General features: G+C 42.4%; 1 protein-coding gene across 1 annotated transcript in view; it reads right to left on the reverse strand.

Moving 5' to 3' along the window:
* Positions 1–20012, reverse strand: part of DNAI1 (dynein axonemal intermediate chain 1) — a 2249827-nt gene that overhangs the window by 4929 nt on the left and 2224886 nt on the right. The window contains exon 19 of the mRNA XM_044077834.1: positions 8832–9017. Coding sequence (XP_043933769.1) covers positions 8832–9017 — 186 coding nt within the window. The remainder of the gene's footprint in view (positions 1–8831; positions 9018–20012) is intronic.

The raw sequence follows: 20012 nt of genomic DNA on the forward strand, positions 1-20012 counted from the left end.
CTTCAGGGCAAGTGAAGGGTTCAGGGCAAAGTCTCTAATTGTTTACTCCTACACCTATGACTCAAGCTTTTAGTTGACGTTAAACATTTTTTGAAGTAAAGGACCTGAGATGTTAGAGCTAGTGCAAGATCAAATGGACATTTTTTGACTGGAGCTTTCTGGTTCACATGTGCCTGAGGGCCAGACCCAGAAAGACAGTCTCTGGTTCTAAGTACCCCTGGTTCATGTCTATAGTACTCAGTGGACCCATCACTGATATTACACTGGTCACCCATAAACTCTAGCCAATCATCCAAAGATAAGGTGAGATGAGAACATCAGGATGAATCTTTTCTAAGAGTGGGAGCTGAAAGCATGCCTTCCACAATATCAAGGTCATTGATCAAGGCTTAGGAATGGTTAGGGCTTGACCTCTCACTACCTGAAAGTGAGCTCACCACTTAAAAGACTGGGAGGAACAGAGTGATATCAGATTTACTTTAAAGAGGTTCAAACTTGTGGTTAAGCTCTGACGTATGTCTACAGCTGTGGTGAGGACCCTCACTCTGGTTTCTACAAGAATGCTTATTGACCAGTGCCATATACACCAAATCAACCTTTCCCACCTTCAGCATTGAGAATTTGGGTTATAACTCCAGCACTTGTATTGTGGTCTTTCCCAAGACAGAACAAGCAATGCTGTTGCAGGTCTTGCTGATAATCTGATGATTAAGTGAATACTTATTAGGATACCGAGGTAAGAAAATATTGGACCTGACAGATGAAAGAAAGGATCAAGATCTGATTAATGTGAGTGACAAAAAAAACTGAGTTTCCAGGGATGAGCACACAATATATCGTGGAGTGCATCAGCCAGACAAACAAATGCTTCAGAATGGAAGATTTTGGTAACAAATGCTGATTTCTAACAGGTGGGAAGTTTGTAAGTACCTAAGACCCATCAAGGAAGGTCCTAAATATTCGATCTGTAATGCACTTTCTGTTCATGTTCTTATTTCTTTCTTTGAAATAAATGAACTGCACTATTTAGAAGATGGCACAGACCAGTTACTTTTTTTTGGTGATATGGTAATAAAGTAGCAAGTATAACCTGTATGAAGGATTCACAACATCCAATGATCATTGCTGATATCCACCCAGTCCTTCCCTACTATTGTGAGGGTGGAGGAAGTAACAGATCAGACGATTTCAGTTTCTGAGCTTGTGCTGTAAGGCTCTGAGCTGAACTGGAATGTAGATACCAGTGAAAGACTTTCTACTGGTGCCTCCATAATCTGTCTTAACATATTTTTTTCTTGGTTCTGGATAGTTTCTAGTACAAAAGTATGTCTGGTATTTGATTTATGAGGCATTAGTTTGGGAATATCCTCTAAAAATATTTACTCAAGAAGCGGCAATAAACAAACTCGATAATAAAAGGAAAATATTGCTGTCCAGGGCCAAGAAGGAGCAGGTGCCAAGTTGGAAGCAATCTCTCCTTTGTCTGAACAAGCAAATAAGGTCACTGGTGAAATCCTCTATGGCTAACTTCGAGTCCAAATTGGCTACATCCACCAAGGACAATCACAAGGTCTTCTTCACATATGTCCGTAATCTCAAAGGCAACACCCAAATCGTCTCTGAACTGGTGATCAATAACACCATATACACAAACACCATAGATACAGCCAACCTGCTGGCAGACAGTTCAGTGAAAACTTCACCCCCCTGTCCCCCCACCAGTAAACCAGGACATCCCTAGCACCTGCCCCTCATCACCAGGGAGTAGGTCCTTAATGCCCTCTCAAAGGCAAAAATATACAGTCTCCATGGGACCCAATAACATTCCTGGCTATATCCTACATGAACTCAGTTATGAGCTCTCAGCTCCATTAGACAACCTATTCAAATAAAGCCTGAGCACCGCTTCATCCCAGCTGAATGAAGGACAGCCGCTGTCATCCCTCTACACAAACACTGACCTAGGCAATTATAGGTCCATCAGCCTAACTAGCCTGATCCGCAAGGTCATGGAATGCATTATCATGGACACTATAAATGACATTGGCAACCTCGAAATGCTTGACCCCACACATTTTGGTTTTGTCAAAGGGAGATCATGCCTGTTAAACTTGGTTGACTTCTTCGAAACAATCACCAAAGCCATGGATGAGGGGAAGATGGTGCACATCTCCTACCTTGACATAGCCAAAGCCTTTGACACTATTCCCCACTTGGGAATAATAGATAAACTCTCCCAACTAGGCATCAACCCGTATGTTACCAGATGGGTAGCTAACTGGCTCACTGATAGAACTAACTCAGTCAAAGTAGGGCAAGCCACCTCTAGTAGTAGACCCATAACGAGTGGTGTACCCCCAAGGATGGGTCTTGGAGCCTCTACTGTTTGGGATATACTTTTCTGAGGTGCAAGCCAAAACCAGTTGTCTGTGACTGATCAAGTTTGCAGATGACTGCAAGCTGGGTGCTGTCTTAAATTCCCCTAGTGATGTGAACATCCTCCAAGAGGGCCTTACTCAAACTAATGACTGCTGCCTGAAGCATGGCCTTAAACTGAATGCCAATAAATGCATCATTACCCCTTTGGGGAAAATGTCATCCCCACTAATTATAACATTAATAACAATGTACTAAGCATGCAATCAGTCATGAGGGACTTGGGCACCAAGGTTGATAGCAACCTGACTTTTGACCATCACATTGCCTCGGTTGTACGGAAGTGTTTCTACATGGCCCACCTCATAAATAAGGGTATTTCATCCAGGAACAAGGAGGTCATAACATCCCTGTACTCCTCCCTTATCAGACCCATTATCGAGTACATTAACCCGCTTCAGCACGTACCTTGCCAAGCATATGCAGCAGTTGGAGAGATCACAGAGGTTCCTGATCTGGAAAATCCAGGGTTTCTAACACCTATCCTATACAGATAGGCTAAAAGCCCTGTCCCTATTCTCAGTCTCATATAGACTGCTCAGAGGTGACCTGTGTCTGGCATACAAGGCCATTTCAGACCCAGCCTTGATGAAGTTGCTGCATATCCATAAGACAAACTCCACTCGTGCAACCCGCATGCAAGGCCTTAACCTGGTCTGTGACATTAATAGAACTTGTTGGCATGATAGATTTGTGGAATAGACTCCCTCTCCATGTCAAGCAGAGTAACTCTCTAGCCCTCTGGACAACTGGATGGGAAACAGAAAATACACCCCGGGGATCCTACCTCTGTCCCTGCTGGACGGGGAAACAGGTGCTGACTTTGAGGGAACATGGGCAAAATTCTTAGCTAGGCCTATAAGGGCCTCCAGGCCAACAGCCTAGTATCATCCTATAAACCTATGAACCTATAAGAAAGGAATATTCATAATATTATACTTAAGATGTGAGCTCCATGGCATACACAAATAAAACTGTGACTATGACCTAAATGTTCTGAGTCAGAACAGCAGTCCAGGCACTGCAGGGCCAGGCAGTGAGAAGCAGAAGAGTGCAGAGGCAGTGCCTGTATGTCTCTCTCTCTGGGAAGAAGCTTGGAAGTACACGCCATGGGTACAAACTCTATTCCTGATCACCGGATAAAGATGGAGATTGGATAAAGGTATTTGCCTTTTGGGGGAAGTGATTACATTATTCACAAAAATGAATACCATCCTCTCACAAAAGTCCAGTACACATTCACCCCTCTAGAAACTATGGACATACATATGCAGGGGAAATGAGAGAGATAAAGACAAATTCCTGTGAGGTCTACATGCATACCTATTAACCTCTTAGCACAAGAAAGCTATACAAAGCCAAAAATAATGGGGGGGGGGGCAAAAGCCTCAAAAATAGACACACATTTTAAATATTGCTCTTATAAACTTAGGAATTTGCTATTATAAAATGTTTTGTAATAGCACTGCTTTTCCAATAGATATGATGTCAAACTCAAATGACTGTCATTATTTAGTGACTTTCATTTTCAATGTTTTGCCTGAAATCCACAAATTTTATTAGGAAGAGACCAAAAATCTGCAGCAAAAATATCTGGACATCCTGCATAACTCTGGACAGTTGCATACCCAGTGCATTGCTGTATCCTGATCATGAGAAGTTATCTAGTGGTCATTGGGTACAAAACAGCAAAAAGGACTGCAGGCTTGCCACACCAACAAAGTGTGTAATGCAAAATATCTATGGAATATGTCTTAATCTCTGTCATTGCTATTGCAAAAAATGACTATGTATAAACTTCTTGTAGCTTGTCACTGGCATAGCAGCCACTGACAGGCTATGTGATGGTAAATGCTACGGTCTTCTTTGGTTAGAATGAGTGTCTGAGTCAGCCAAGCAATGTGCTTCAACAACAGCCAAGGCATGGTGCTCTACATGGGATGTCTACAGAGGCTGTTTAAAATCCATTATTTTTTTTTTCTGAGGCAGAACAATGGTGTCTGACTAAGCCCATCAGTGCTTTATCACATCTTGATAACAGTCCACAAAGAAAGGATGTCCCACCTGTGTAACTCTGCAATATATGAAAGCAGAAAGCTCCCTGTTTTATCAAAACAATGGCATTAAGAAGGCCAGATTATGTTATTGTTTTTGGAGAACTGCACAAGTTAAGATCTTTAATGATGAGGCTGAATGCGAGAACATCCAGATCATATTCATAATTGAAAGTCCGATATGGTTACTAAGGCTTTTCCGTATTGAAATCTTCTTCCACCTCCCTGATAGAAAGATTTTTTCTGACTTTATAATTAGTACACATATAGAACCAACCTTGGTCATTACTTGAGAATTTGTAGGTATGCCAGCATCGGTCCTTTTTAGCTCTCATGTCACACAAATATAAATGCCCAACCAAAAGTGAAGTCTTGAGCTGTATAATGGGTAAAAAGAGGAACACGTAACATTGATGATGGCGCACGTACACGCACTCTATCAGCTAAAGTCAAACTGCTACCAGATTGTCAAAATCAACCATCCTTTGTTGATTCTTCTTTCTCAATGGAACAAACCGTGAATGTCAGAGAATGACTCTTCTGCAACTAATCCAGGCTGTAGTATATTCAGAATTATATACAATAAAGGAGAATGCTGCCTTATAGTGAAAAACACACCAGTGATGTGGTGATGGGAAGTAATGAGATTCAATTCAATCCTAGATGGACCAGCTTCATACAGACTACCAGCACTGAAACACAGCTTCATACTGTGGCCTGGACATTAAGTCCTTGGGCTAGTAAGGAGATGACTATGGTTAAATGACATTATTTAACTCATTCTTTTCTCACAGTGCTTACAGGGGTAGCCTGATACCTGTGTTGAAAAAAGAAGTTGGTATGGACTTGGTAGATTTCTGAAGGCTAAGGATTTTTGTGTCATTTTTACATGTCTTTAAGCACCTTGGTCTCCAAGACAGTTAAATCTTAGGTGCTACTCCAGTGATTATTTTTTCCAAGGGTAGGAATATAACATCTCTTTTGGAAATGCCAGGTAGTAGAGACATTTTAAAGAGAGCACATGGATAAATGCACAAATGTGGACCCTGCATATTTTGCAGGTTTATTAATGAGAGACTTCCATCATTTAGTGAAAATTTTGCAAGAACTATCCCTTGTCCTGGGAGGTGTGACTGCAACACCTCCCTTATAGTTTATCTTGCCACATGCAGTTCTTGCACCGCTTTCTATATTGGGGAAACAATTAGAAAGCTGAAAGAAAGAATTCAGGAGCATGTCTATGACATTAAACATAGGAAAACAACAAATGAATTATACAGACATACTATTGACTGCCCCAGTTTTAAAAAGTTTACATTTTTATCATGGATAGGGTAACAGCTGCCAGTGTTAGTGGAAATGTTGACAATCTAACTGAGTGTAAAGAACTATACTGGCAGCTAAGGCTTAATGCTTCATCAGCACCGTGCATCAGTGATGGCATTACCATTGCTTGTGTATTAAAGAAAAGAGCTGCAGTGGCATAATTATGGCAGCACCAATCTATTTTACTTGACTAATTTATTTGACTAATTTATTTATTTATTTTTAAGTATTTAGGGAGGTGATGATTAGTGATCAGCAGTATGGTTTCATGCCAGGAAAGAGCATTACAGATGCAATATTTGCTCTGAGAGTGTTGCTGGAGAAATACAGAGAAGGTCAGAAGGAGTTGCATTGTGCCTTTGTGGACTTAGAGAAAGCATATGACAGGGTGCCTAGAGAGGAGTTGTGGTATTGTATGAGGAAGTCGGGAGAGGCAGAGAAGTATATAAGAGTGGTACAGGATATGTACAAGGGTAGTGTGACATTGGTGAGGACTGTGGTGGGAGTGACAGATACGTTTAAGGTGGAGGTGGGATTACATCAAGGATCAGCTCTGAGACCTTTCTTATTTGTAATGGTGATGGACAGGTTGACAAATGAGATCAGACAGGAGGCCCCGTGGACTATGATGTTTGCAGATGACATTGTGATATGTAGTGAGAGTAGGGACCAGGTTGGGGAGACCCTGGAGAGGTGGAGATATGCTTTAGAGAGGAGAATATATGTGTGTAAATGTGAAGGAGGGTAGAGGAATGGTGAGGATGCAGGGAGTAGAGTTGGTACAGGTGGATGAGTTTAAGTACTTGGGATCAACAGTTCATAGTAATGGTGAGTGTGGAAGAGAGGTGAAGAAGAGAGTACAGGCAGGGTGGAAAGGGTGGAGAAGAGTGTCAGGAGTGATTTGTGACAGACGGGTACCAGTAAGAGTGAAAGGGAAGGTCTACAAGAGGGTAGTGAGACCAGCTATGTTATATGGGCTGGAGACGGTGGCATTGATGAAAAGGCAGGAGTCAGAGCTGGATGTGGCAGAGTTAAAGATGTTAAGATTTGCACTGGGTGTGACTAGGATGGACAGGATTAGGAATCAGTATATTAGAGGGTCAGCTCAGGTTGGACAGTTTGGAGACAAAGCAAGAGAGGTGTTGGTTTGGACATGTGCTGAGGAGGGATACTGGGTATATTGGGAAAAGGATGCTAAGGATGGAGCTGCCAGGTAAGAGGAAAAGAGGAAAGCCTAAGATAAGGTTTATGGATGTGGTGAGAGAGGACATGCAGGCAGTTGGTGTGAAAGTGCATGATGCAGAGGACAGGAAGAAATGGAAACAGATGATCCACTGTGGCGAACCCTAACCGGAACAGCCGAAAGAAGATGATGATGATGATAAACACTATTAGTGGAATGCTTTTAGAAAATTGTACTTCAGCTGTTCGACATCATATAATTCTATTTCATTGTGATTTTAGTACTTATTCATGCATTTATTACAATATTTATTGTTATATATTTATAATTTTAACTTTTAAATGGATTTTTGTAATGAATTTTACCCATATATTATTCATGTATACAACATACTACAATTCCCATCTAACCAGTGTTCGTGACATCACCCTGCAATGAGCACTGCCTTGTCTGTAATTGGTTGTCCTTTTGTATTTAACAGCACCATCAGTGGCAGACACAATCACTCTGATGACGTCTATGTATATTTGAATGTACTGCGGTGGTGGTGGTGTTGTGGTAGCGTTATCGCCTCACAGTAAGACGTTGTCCTGTTCGATTCTCAGCTAGAGCGTCTTCTGTGTGGAGACATGCGTGAATGGGTGTACCTTCGTTGAAGGTTGTGCGACAGAGATGGCAACTCGGCACGTAAAAATCTACTGCCAATCATTAGCGGACCGGAGTTCCGCTGTGGCGACCCCTAACCGGGAAAAAGCCAAAAGACACAACAAGACGAAATTGCTACGTTTTTATTTTATTTCATTTATTCTATTAAACGGTTGGTTGCAGTGTTGGTTTGGTCCCTTTTCCGTTTTGTTTTTTATGTGCTGCTTACTATTGTGTTCATGTTTTTGTTACTAATTCAATTCTCTACTCTTACTTTTCCCATTTTCTTGTTAATTTATGTATTTATTTGCATGTTAACATTTTTTAACTCTTAAATACAGCTCTGTCTGAACTTATTAAATTACATGTAGTGAGAAACTGGCAGATATCAAACTGAAAATACTAAAGGGCAAAAGCTAACCATCTAATTTCTGCTGCCACAGTGACTGAAGAAGGCCCAAAGGATTACCTACATAAGCAAGCATAACAAGATACCATGGGGTAGATCACTGCTGGAAATGCTGCCACAAATCTAACGTACATGCTAGCAATGGTCTTCACAGTAGTTCTACTACAAGTACCCTCCTCAAAGTGACATAGAAATATTATTTCCAGATGATTTAATTATATTAGAATACATCTCAATCAAGACATAAGATTTATTTCTAACATTACATGAAATAAATCCATTTAAATATCAGGTTTGCTATTATCATTTTAATAGTACAAACTGCGCTACAATTTAATGGCAGTTGGAAACCACACCAGAGGTAATAGCTTACAATCATACTTTACTGTGCTCTGCTTTACGGAGTGAAAATATTCTGAAACATTTGCTAGTGGTACTCTAAGCTTAATCTTTAAAATTAAATGAATTCCCCTAATACTCTTTCCTGCAGTACAAAAAAAAAAAAAAAAAAAACAATGTAATTTTTACACAAAGAACATCATCATAGGCATGATTCATGTTCACACACACGTATGTGTATATGTGTGTTGGCTGCTAAAATTAACATATTTTGCTGTTTTAAATATCTGATATTTCTGATAAACTAAATGGTTATTACATTTTCAGACAAACAGGCATGAATGTTGATAAACTGAGCAATTTAAAAAGAGTCACCGATCTTTATATTTGCAAGACTTGGTTCCTAACTTTTCAAAGAAAATAATAAAAATAGCCTTACCTTTGGCTTCTTTCTCAGATTGGGGGAAAGTTTTAAGCTTGTGACATAGCCTCTGTCATCTCCCACAATTATTATGGGATGGATAGGGTTAAACTCAATGTGTGTCAATTTGGTTTTCTTCTTTGCAACTACAGCTTGTTCACAGATAGCTTCATACTTATTAATATTCAAGTCAAACACATGAACCTGAAAAAGAGAAGCAGCAAAAAAAAAGGGTTACTACACTACAAAGAGGTTTCAAAGATCAAAGAATATCTTCAAGATGAATTTTCTACCAAGCAACCCTTAATTAATTAAACAACCAAACTTATAAGAGATGACTGGTGCCTAGCAAGCTATCATGTTTTGAGTTGGATTTTTCAAATAAGTTTTTTCAAGATGTCTCCCTATTGTTATGCATAAAAAATCTCTGTACTAAATATTTCGTGCTTACAGTGATTGTCAGATGTTCATGCCTACCAAAGAGCAATTATTACACAGTGTTTACTATTCATGTTCAGTGCTGTTGTCTATAAAAGTTTAATTAGCCTTCTTTTATTTTAGCTCATTCATACCTTATGTTGGCTTGTAAACTCTAAAGGCAGAACATAAATAGAGGCAACAAATGGCAAGAAATCTAGAACCATCATTCAACATACAAGGTTAAATGTAGCACAGGTTCAGTTCGTTTTCTGACTCAACAAAGTGAAAAATGTGTTGTCTAGATCTGCTTTCTCTAAGAAGTAATATTCTGATATCAGAAGGTGAACCATTCTGCTTACAGAAAAGTATATATTTTATTTTAAGATGGTCACAGTAACTTCTGTACTTCACTAATACATTTTTACAGGTTTAGCTGAAATAAATGTGACTTTCTGCCAGCACTCATAGGTTCACAGGTTGGTACTAGGCTATCGGTCCTAGGGCCCATACAAGCCTAGCTATAACAATTCCCTGGATATTTCTTCCCACGATATTTACTTCCCTGGACCCATGTCTAGCAGGGCGACTGATATTATCCCTGGGGTGAATTTACTATCTCCCATCCAATTGTCAAGGTTCGTTCTGAAGAGGGCCAAGGAGGCGCTCTGCTTGACATGTATGGGCAGTCTATTCCAGAGTATGGGGAGTCTCTGGGTCAGGAACCTATCTCTCCATCATGTTTTGTTCATTGTGATGACAAGGTTTAGATCCCTGGAGCGTGTGGCTCTGAGGGATTGGGATTTTTTTTAAGTGGAGCATGTCCAACAGCTCAGGGTTTGACATGGCCTTGTATGTTAAGCAGAGATCGCCTCTGAGTAGACGATATGGCACAGAGTATAGCTGGAGTTTTTTTAGATGGTCAGCATAGGGCATTTGCTTTAGGCCTGTGATTCTTTTAGTGAGGTATTTCTGCGGCCTTTCCATCTGTTGCAGATGTCTTCTGAGGTACATACCAAACGGGGCACTATACTCTATAATGGGTCTAATGAGGGATGAGTACAGTGGGACAATGACCTCTTTTTCTGGATGAAAAGCTCTTAGTGATGAGGTGTGCTACATAGAAGGATTTCCTGACTGTTGTGGCGATGTGGTTATCAAAGGTGAGACCACTGTCCACCTGTGTCCCTAAGTCTCTCAACACACTTTCAGTGTTTAGTGTACTGCCACCTATGTGGTAATTCATGGGTACATGGTTTTTCCCAAAGGGGATAACTATACATTTCTTGGCATTAAGCTTGAGCCCATGACTCTGGCACCAAGCAACTGTTTCTGTAAGGCCCCTTTGTAGAATACCAACATCATTTGGAGATTCAATAATGGTTCCCAGTTTGCAGTTATCTGCAAACTTTGTTAGCCAGAGTCCCTTAGTGTTGGCCTGTACTTCAGAGAAGTAGATGCCAAACAAGAGCGGTCCCAGGACTGAATCCTGAGGTACTCCACTTTCAGTTGTCTGGAGCTGGATTTGGAGACAGCTACTTTTATAGTCTGGGTTCTGTCAGTAAGCCAGTTATCAACCCATCGAGTGACATAGGGATTAATGCCCAGCTTAGTAAGTTTACCAATGATTCCAGAGTGGCGGATGGTGTCAAAGGCCTTGGCGAGGTCCAGATAGGCTGAGTGGACTGCCTTACCCTCGTCCACAGCTCTGGAGACTGATTAGAAGAAGTCAATCAGGTTCAGGAGACAAGATTGGCCCTTCACGAACCCAAACTGGGTGGGGTCCAGTGTTTGAAGGTTGCCAATGTATTTGTTTATAAGTTCCATGATAATGCATTCCATGCCCTTGCAGATCTTGCTCATCAGACTGATGGGACGGTAGTTCCCGGGATCCAAGGTGGATCTCCCCTTGTGGAGTGGGATAACTGTAGCTGTGCTCCACTCGGTGGGCATGAAACCTGAGGTGAGACTATGATTAAACATGACACTTAGGTGAGGTGCCAGTTCATTTTGTAGTTCATGTAGTACACAGCCTGGGATGTCATCTGGTCCCATGGATGCTGTATTCTTAGCTTTGGAGAGTGTGGTTTCTACCTGTGTGGATGTGATTACTGGAATTTGGCAATCTTTTGGTATTGAGATGGGACCTTTAGGGGGGTGAGAGGGGGGTGAAGTTGGCACTAAATTGATCTGTCAGGATATTGACAACATCCTTGGGATCAGTACATTTAATGCCATTCTGTTGTAGCTCAGAGCAGATCTGAGCATTGCCATTTACATTCCTGACATAACTACAGAATGCCTTGTGGTTGTCTTTGGAATCTTTGTGAATTTTATTTTTGTAACTAGCTTTGGAGGATTTTATGAGGGATCACAGCATCTTACTGAGGCTGGTAAGGGAGTTTTTTGCATCCTGGGATTTTTCTCTTTTCTGCAACAGTTTCCAACAACCGTTGGGAAAAGGTGTTGGTACCCGAGTAGTTTTCCCAGTTAATGGCAGGGTAGTTGAAATCACCCAGTATTAGGGTGTTTGGTTGTATCTTAATATTTTCCAGTATATTTAGAAAGGTGTAGTTAGAATCTTGGGGCATGGTGGGGGATCTGTAGCAAGCTACAATTTGGATTGCAGTCTTACCTAGTGTTAGTTGCACCTGGAGAATTTCAGATGCATTGTGTTGGGCAACTAGCCTGGAGGTGTGAATATCCTTGGTGAATATGGACACTCCTCCACCTTTAGTGTTTCGGTCTTGGTTTAGTGGCAGAAAAGTGTGGTAAAAGTTGTAGCCTGGTATTGCCTGAAAATCTGAAAATAGCCTGGTATTGCCTGAAAACCTGAAAATGTGATCTCTAGTTCCAACACTCCTCACATCCTTATAAGTCTAGTCATTTTCATATCCCGGAATCACTCACTGAAGTTTAAAAAGTTGGGAAGGTACAGTTTATGAGGTATTCATCAGATCAGTAGATCTTTAAATAATTGAATACCTGTAACTGGATATCATAGCCATTACACTTGAGTACCGCCTACTGAAACCTCTGAAGTTACAGAATCAGCTTTATCGAAGTTTGAACCAAACTGATTCCAATAATGACACAAACAAATTCCATTTGCCAAAATGTAATAAAATCATTACTGAAACAACTGTTTTACTTATAGTTGACAAGTTGCTGGCATTTCACTCACTATTGAGATAATATACAAAAACACAATACCCTACATCTGCTATACACAGAACATGCAGAGTGTATAATATATGTATGCATATGTATTATCTGTACTATGTGTACACCTTAAAAGTGTAAAAAACTTAATTCAGGCTATGTCCTTTACTAGCACATGTTTACCTGGATTATCTGTACAACATGAAGAACACGTCTGGTGCCAGAGTATGAAGTTAGTCTTTCCCAGCTCTCGCACAGAAAGTACTCATCAATTTAATAAACAAACACTTAATTGCACTAACCTTATCTAATTTTGGAAAGTGTATTGTTTCTACTGAGAATAAGTTACCAATGCATTCCTGTTGAGACATATGGTGACAGGCTAGTGCTACCATTGCACCATTGCACAACAGACGAGTATTTCTGCATGATGCTGGGTTATCTCTGGGCTAACCTACACACAGAATGTGCAAAGAAATGAATTTCTGTATTACTTCTGTGCAGTGTTATCTGACTTCAATCACAGCTGCCTGGTACAAACTCATTCTGCTTATTTTTATTTGTTAGGTGCCTAAATTTGCAGTATTGTATAATTATATTCTGGTCATATTCATTTGTAAATGTTTATTAAGAGTGACAACTGGGCAGCCAGAATTGTTAATACTTTGCAACAATTTACTGAAAAACAATAGCCATGGAGGTATTCTGAAAACAGACATTTAATAAAATAATAATAAAAAATAAAAGAATTACATTCTAGCATATTTCATTAGACAAAATGAAGAAATTCATTCTAAAAGTATAAACTGCTGCATACATGATATATGGCTGGCTGGGTCTATTTCATATGACCTAAATTTCATTTGGCTGAAATTAATTTGACTGAGACCAAAACACTGAAAGTTCAAAAGACTGAAAACTCATTTGACTGAAACTCATAACACTGACACATTAAAGTAAAAGGTATATGCCCTTTTCCCCACTGTAGTGCGATTCCTAGCAATCCTAGACCATCATGCCCCATTGCGTTCCATACGAATGAAAACTAAACCAGCACCATGGCTCACAAATCAGACTAAGAAGCTAATCCTTAGCAGGAACAAATCTTGGACTAAATGGCGTACCACAAAAGACAAAATTGATCACCAAACCTTTAGGCAACAAAGAAACATAACAAAAAAAAGCTGTCCTACAAGACAAAAAGAACTTTTATATCCAACTTCAAAAATCTTCTCTTCAGCAACCACAAAAGTTCTGGTCTACTATAAACAAACTTCTATCCCCAGGTAAAGTAGCCACACCCAATCCACTAGGCTCCAACCCTGACTGTCCAACACAAATAGCAAATGCTTTTAAGACTTTTTTTTACTTCTGCTGTACTAAATCTAGCAAACCAACAAAACCCTGATACCTCTAACTTGCCCAGCACAAGCTCCATTCCTCCCCCTTTCCACCTTGAACCTATACCCACCTCCTATATCTCTTCCTTACTGCAAAAACTAAAACCTACTACCCCTTCAGCTGATAAATTACCAGCAGAATATCTCCGACTAGGAGCCTTAGCCATTGCCTACCCAATCTCCATATTGATCAATAGAACAATAATAGAAGGCACTATCCCATCAATTTGGAAAATCTCACACATTATTCCTCTTCACAAAGGTGGTGACTCCACTGACTACTCTAACTATCGTCCCATAGCCCTACTGTCTCCACTTGCTAAAATAATGGAGAAATGTATCCACACACAATTAATAACCCACTTACTCCACTATAATCTGTTAGCTAACTGTCAACATGGTTTTCGTCCTTTCCACAGTACCACCTCAGCCTTGCTATCCTTTACCAACTGCATCAACAAAAATCACAATAATAATATTCTTTCCTCAGCATTCTTTGTAGACCTATCTAAAGCCTTCGACATGGTCAACCATCAACTTCTCCTCCACATACTAAAGTCACTATCTCTTGATAATTCTGCTATGAATTGGTTTACATCATACCTGGATAACCAAAAACAAGCTGTTCTCTGGCAAAACCATCTTTCAGACCTCCTACCCACCTCCCTAGTTGTCCCACAGGGATCTGTCTTAGGTCCACTACTATTTTCCATTTTTATAAATAACCTTCATCTCTCTATCCCACTCTCTACCTGCATTCAATATGCTGATGATTCTACAATCATTTGTTCAGCTCCATCCCAAACTGAACTTCATTCTCTTACACAAAAATCCTTCACCACTATAGAACAATGGTTCTCCAACCACTGTCTTCTCCTCAACCCTAAAAAAAACAAATTATTGCTCTTTACACCCTCTCACATCTCTCCCCCTCTTCATTTCACACTTACATCCAACAATGGTACCATTATTTCTCCAGACCCCACCACCAAACTCCTAGGTATTACAATTGATAATCAACTAAAGTTCGACACTCACATAAACAATACAATAAAATCTACTAACAAAAACTTGGATCCCTCTATAGAATCAAACATTTCCTGACACCACTAGCCAGAACCACAATAGCTAGAACCCACTTAATCTCTATCCTATTATATGCTTACCCATATATACCAATCTGTCCAAAAATAATCTCAACAAACTAACTAGATCATACAATAATATTGCCAGATTCGCTACTAACTCGCCATACAGGACTCATCACTGTCAGAATCTAAAACATCTAGGCTGGCTTGAATTACCTCACCTATTACAATATAACCAACTTATAATTGCCCATAAAGTCCTTCACCAACCCAACAATACCCCAATTCTCTCTACCCTCATAACACCATATAACAACTTGAGGAATCTACGCTCCTCTAACAAAATGCTGATGCACACTTCCTCTTCAAATAATTTAGCAGGGGACTCCATATTCTCTAATTCAGTTGGTAAAATATGGAATCACTTACCACAAAACCTTATAACCCTAACCTCTCTCCCACTATTCAAAACTAATCTAAAAGATTTCCTCTCTAAGCACTGGTTATGCTCTTGTACCAATCCTGGCTAACTTTTAGTTATGTACTTACCATAACTTCGGATGTATGGGATCCATCTCGCCTACATTCATAACTGATCGGCTCCGACTCGGCCAACTAGTATACTAGAATGAAGTCTCTTATTGGCTGGGCTACCCTCTATCCCAGGATGCACCACACCTGCTTCCCCAGATCTTGTTTGTTCGCTTTCATACTTACATGCAAACACAGAAAAATACCAGTTACTCCAACCAACTAAAGTTCTTCAAGAGAAGATCTCCAAATGGACCAACATTTCCTCTAAATCCGAATGGAAGGGGGAAAGGAGGGTGGGTACGAATGAATGTAGGCGAGATGGATCCCATACATCCGAAGTTATGGTAAGTACATAACTAAAAGATGTAATGGGATCCTATCTCGCCTACATTCATAACTGATGGGACAGCGTCCCTAGCACCTAAATCCTGGGTGGCTCATTGGAAAACACTCCTGAGAACTGTGGAACCAAAGGAAGCCCTGCCTCGAGAAGCCACATCTATTTTGTAATGAGAAATGAAAGTGTGCGGAGAAGTCCAGGTAGCCGCAGCACAAATATCATCTATTGATAATTTGGAGTGGAATGCTACAGAAGTAGCCATTGCCCTGGTAGAATGAGCCCTGACTGGAAAGGGAAGCTCTTTGTCAGCCTGCGAATAAATGAAACAGATGCAATCTTTAATCCATTTGGCTATGGAGGTTTTAGCCACTGGTTGACCCAACCTGTTTTTTGCAAAGGACACAAACAGTTGATTTGACTTCCGCGTCTGAGTAGTCCTGTTCAAATAAAAACGCAGTTGTCTATGGACATCCAACTGATGAAAGATATATTCTGCGTTATTGGAGAATTTGGGAAAAATACAGGGAGCTCTAGGGACTGTTGAATGCAGAAAGAAGATGCTACCTTTGGTAAAAAAGAGGGATTTAATTTAAGGGACACTCTATCTTTGTGAAAAATCAAATAAGGAGAATTAGAACAAAGAGCCTGGAGCTCTGAAACCCGCTTGGCCGAAGTTATGGCCACTAAAAAAGCGGTCTTCCAAGACAGGAATTTCATATCACAGGTAGCTGCTGGTTCAAAGGGGCGGGCAGTTAAGGCAGCCAGGACCATATTTAGGTCCCAAGGGGGCACAGGATGAGATATTGGGGGCCTAAGGAGCCATGCTCCTTTAAGGAAAGACTTGCAAAGCTTGTTTGCCATTAATGAAGGTTCAAAAGAAACATGAAAATTAGAGATGGCCGCTAGCTGAACCTTAATCGTGGAAACTGAAGAGCCCAACTGAAAAAGAGAGGCCAGGAAATTTAAGACCTCTGGTACCGGGGCAGTAAGAGGGTCTATACCTCGCTGTGCCCAAAGGGCAAACCTCTTCCATTTGCTGGAATACAGTTTGATAGTGGAAGGTTTGTGAGAAGAGGACAAAATGTGGATAACCTCCGGAGAGAGGGAACTGTCCCTGACTAAGGATGGAAGTGGAGTAACCAAGCAGCCAACCTCAAGGACCTGAGAGATGGGTGAGACTGTCCTGACTGATGAGTCAACAGGTCTGGCACCAGGTCCAGAAACCATGGACCTTCCACCGCATACCTCCGAAGGAAGGGGAACCAAACCTGACGAGGCCAGTGCGGGGCAATCAAAATCATGTCGCTCTCCAGGTAAATTGCCTTCTGTATCACCCTCGGCAGGAGGGGAACTGGAGGGAAGGCATAAAGGAGACCGGGGGGGCCAAATGTGGGTTAGAGCATCCCTGGGAATCTGTCCCTGAGAGAGAGTCAGAGTGAAGAACTCTCTGCACTTCGCATTGTGGGGGCTGGCAAACAAATTGCAGCAAGGGAGACCCCATTTGGCGAAGATTTTCGCAGCCACTCTTTGGTTGAGGGACCACTCGTGGGGTAACAGGATAGTCCTGCTTAGTCTGTCCGCAATCACATTGGATTTCCCCGGGATGTGCGTTGCCATTAGGAAGCGGTTGGTAGCTACCACCCAGTGCCAAAGTCTCATGGCTTCTCTGCACAGTGGGTACGACCTGGTCCCGCCTTGCTTGTTTATATACCAAACTACCGACATGTTGTCGGATAGGATAGCAATCAGACCTTGCGGGAGAGCATGATGGAGAGCTTGTAGTACTAGTAGCACCGCTCTCATTTCCAGGATATTGATGTGTAAATGCGCTTCCTGGGGTTGCCATGTGCCTTGGACAGAAATGTCCAGATAATGACCCCCCCACCCTACCTGGGAGGCGTCCGTGGTCACAGTGGCAACGGGGGAATGAAGGATAAAAGGTCGCCCCTGGTCGAGATTGGATCGGAGGAGCCACCAACGCAGATCTCGACTGTAACTTTCCGTAATCATAACCAAGTGGTTCAAGGGAAGTTAGGACCATTGAACCGAAAGTAGCCATTGCAGCACTCGCATGTGCAGTCTGGCTAAGGGGACTAGGAGAATAGTTGATGCCATCGACCCCAATACCTGCAGAATCAGATTGGCCGGAGCTCTTGATAGGGGGAGGCAGGTTCGAACTTGATTCTGCAAAACCTGAATCCTTTCTGCCGGTAAGAAGGCACGCATTCTTCTTGTGTCTAACTCTGCGCCTATAAAGGTAATACGCTGAGATGGCTGTAGCACAGATTTTTCCCAGTTGAAAGGCCCAAGCTGACTGTGGCCATGAGCGACTGAATTAGTAGATGCTTGAAGGTGGCAGTAAGGAGCCAGTCGTCTAGATATGGAAACACTTGGAATCCTAGACTTCTCAGGTGAGCAGTCACCACTGCCAGACACTTGGTGAACACCCTGGGGGCTGTGGTGAGACCAAAGGGCAGTGCTCGAAACTGGAAATGACTGTCTCCCAGGTGGAAGCGTAAATGACTCCTGGACTCTTGACTTATCAGAATGTGACAGTAAGCGTCCTTGAGATCTATGGAGCACATCCAGACATCCTTCTCCAATAGTGGGAGAATGGACTGAAGAGTGACCATTCGGAATTTGGACTTTTTCACAAAGCGATTCAATGAACTGAGGTCCAAAATGGGCCTGAAGTCCCCTGTCTTTTTTGGCACCAAAAATAGTCTTGAGTAAGTTCCTGATCTGATCTGATCGGCGGGGACAGGCTGGATGACTCCTTTTTCTAGCAGCTTTGAAACCTCTATTGCTGCTTGATCCCACTGACTGGGTGGCACGTCCGGGATTTCCCTGAAGGGAAGGGGGAGCTTGATGAAGGGAATGAGATAGCCTCCTGTAATAATCCGGAGCACCCACTGGTCGCTGGTAATAGCTTCCCAAGCCTGTGGGTGTTCCGCAAAATGACCCCCGACTGGCTCCGGAGCTGCACAGTCGGGCACCAACTCAGGGATAGTGAGCGTAGGAGGAACCACGAAAGGAATCGCGGTCTCCAGAGTTACGGGGGCCTCTGCCGCCTCTGGGATGGCGTCTTCCCGAATTCCCCCCCCTGCCTCTAGAGGGGGGATCACTGGGTGGAGTAGGGAAAGACCTCTGAGTTTTCCTGAACCACATTTTCCCTCCTCGCTGGGCCTTGGGGTAAGGCCTAGAGGGAGTGGAAAAACGGGCCCCAACGGCAGTCAAGGTCTTGCCCTCCTGCTCGCACCAAGTCAGTGTGTCCTTCACCTTGGGTCCAAACAAAGAGGACCCATCAAAAGGGGCTTCTACGAAGGAAGACTTGAAGGCCTCCGCAAAGGAACACAAGCGTAACCAGGCATGTCTCCTAAGGGCCACGCCTGTTCCCGCTACTCTACTCACCCCCTCGGCCGCATACGAGATGAGCCTCATGGATGAGTTCACAATGGATGATAAGGTAGTCATCTGGGTGCCAACAGTGTGGGCTAACGCCTCAGGTAGATTACCTGTGAGGGACTCACCTAGCTCTTTAAGGAGGTCCCTTTGGAGCCTAGTAAAATGACACAGGTAATTCAGCGACCGTAAGGTAAAGGCCGCTGAAGAAAGGGTACGCTTCCCGTACCTATCCATGCTCCTGGAATCCTTATTAGGAGGGTGGATAGACGTTGAAGCCTCTGCCACGTCCTGCTGTGTGGCAGATGCCACCACCATCGCATCTACAGGAACTCCTTTCGTTAAAAATTCCTTTTGAGGGGGGGCTGAAAGGAATTTGTTGGGTCTTGCAGGCACCGGTTCCACAGAGTCAGGGTGCTCCCAAGCCCTTCGAGAAATTAAATCAAGTAACTAATCGAAGGGCGGAGACACCCAGGAGGCGGAGGGCTGGGCCCCGAAGGCCTTGAGGAAGACTGACTCCTCAGTGGAAGGGGTTTTGGCCTGCCAGTCTCCTCTCTGTCTCAGAATCTCAAGGATATCCGAGAAAGAGACATCATCCGAAGATGATTTTGGGGACCCCTCCGCATCATCGAGGTCAGTGTCAGATGTGATAGACTCATCTTGGGAGTCCACGTGCTTCCTCTTGCACAATTTCTTCCGTGGAGGCTCATCCGAAGCGGTTTCGGACGGACCCCCAGAAGAAGGGAACCCCCCACGGGGGTATCCTCAGGCCCTGGGACCCCGCTGTCATGGGACTGCAGTACGCCAGAAGCACCAGTCTCTAGGTCTAGGGATGGTGAGATGGAAACCTGCTGAG

The sequence above is a fragment of the Protopterus annectens genome, chromosome 1.part1 (genome assembly GCF_019279795.1).
Source record: "Protopterus annectens isolate FY-2018-M chromosome 1.part1, PAN1.0, whole genome shotgun sequence".
Classification (NCBI taxonomy): domain Eukaryota; kingdom Metazoa; phylum Chordata; order Ceratodontiformes; family Protopteridae; genus Protopterus; species Protopterus annectens.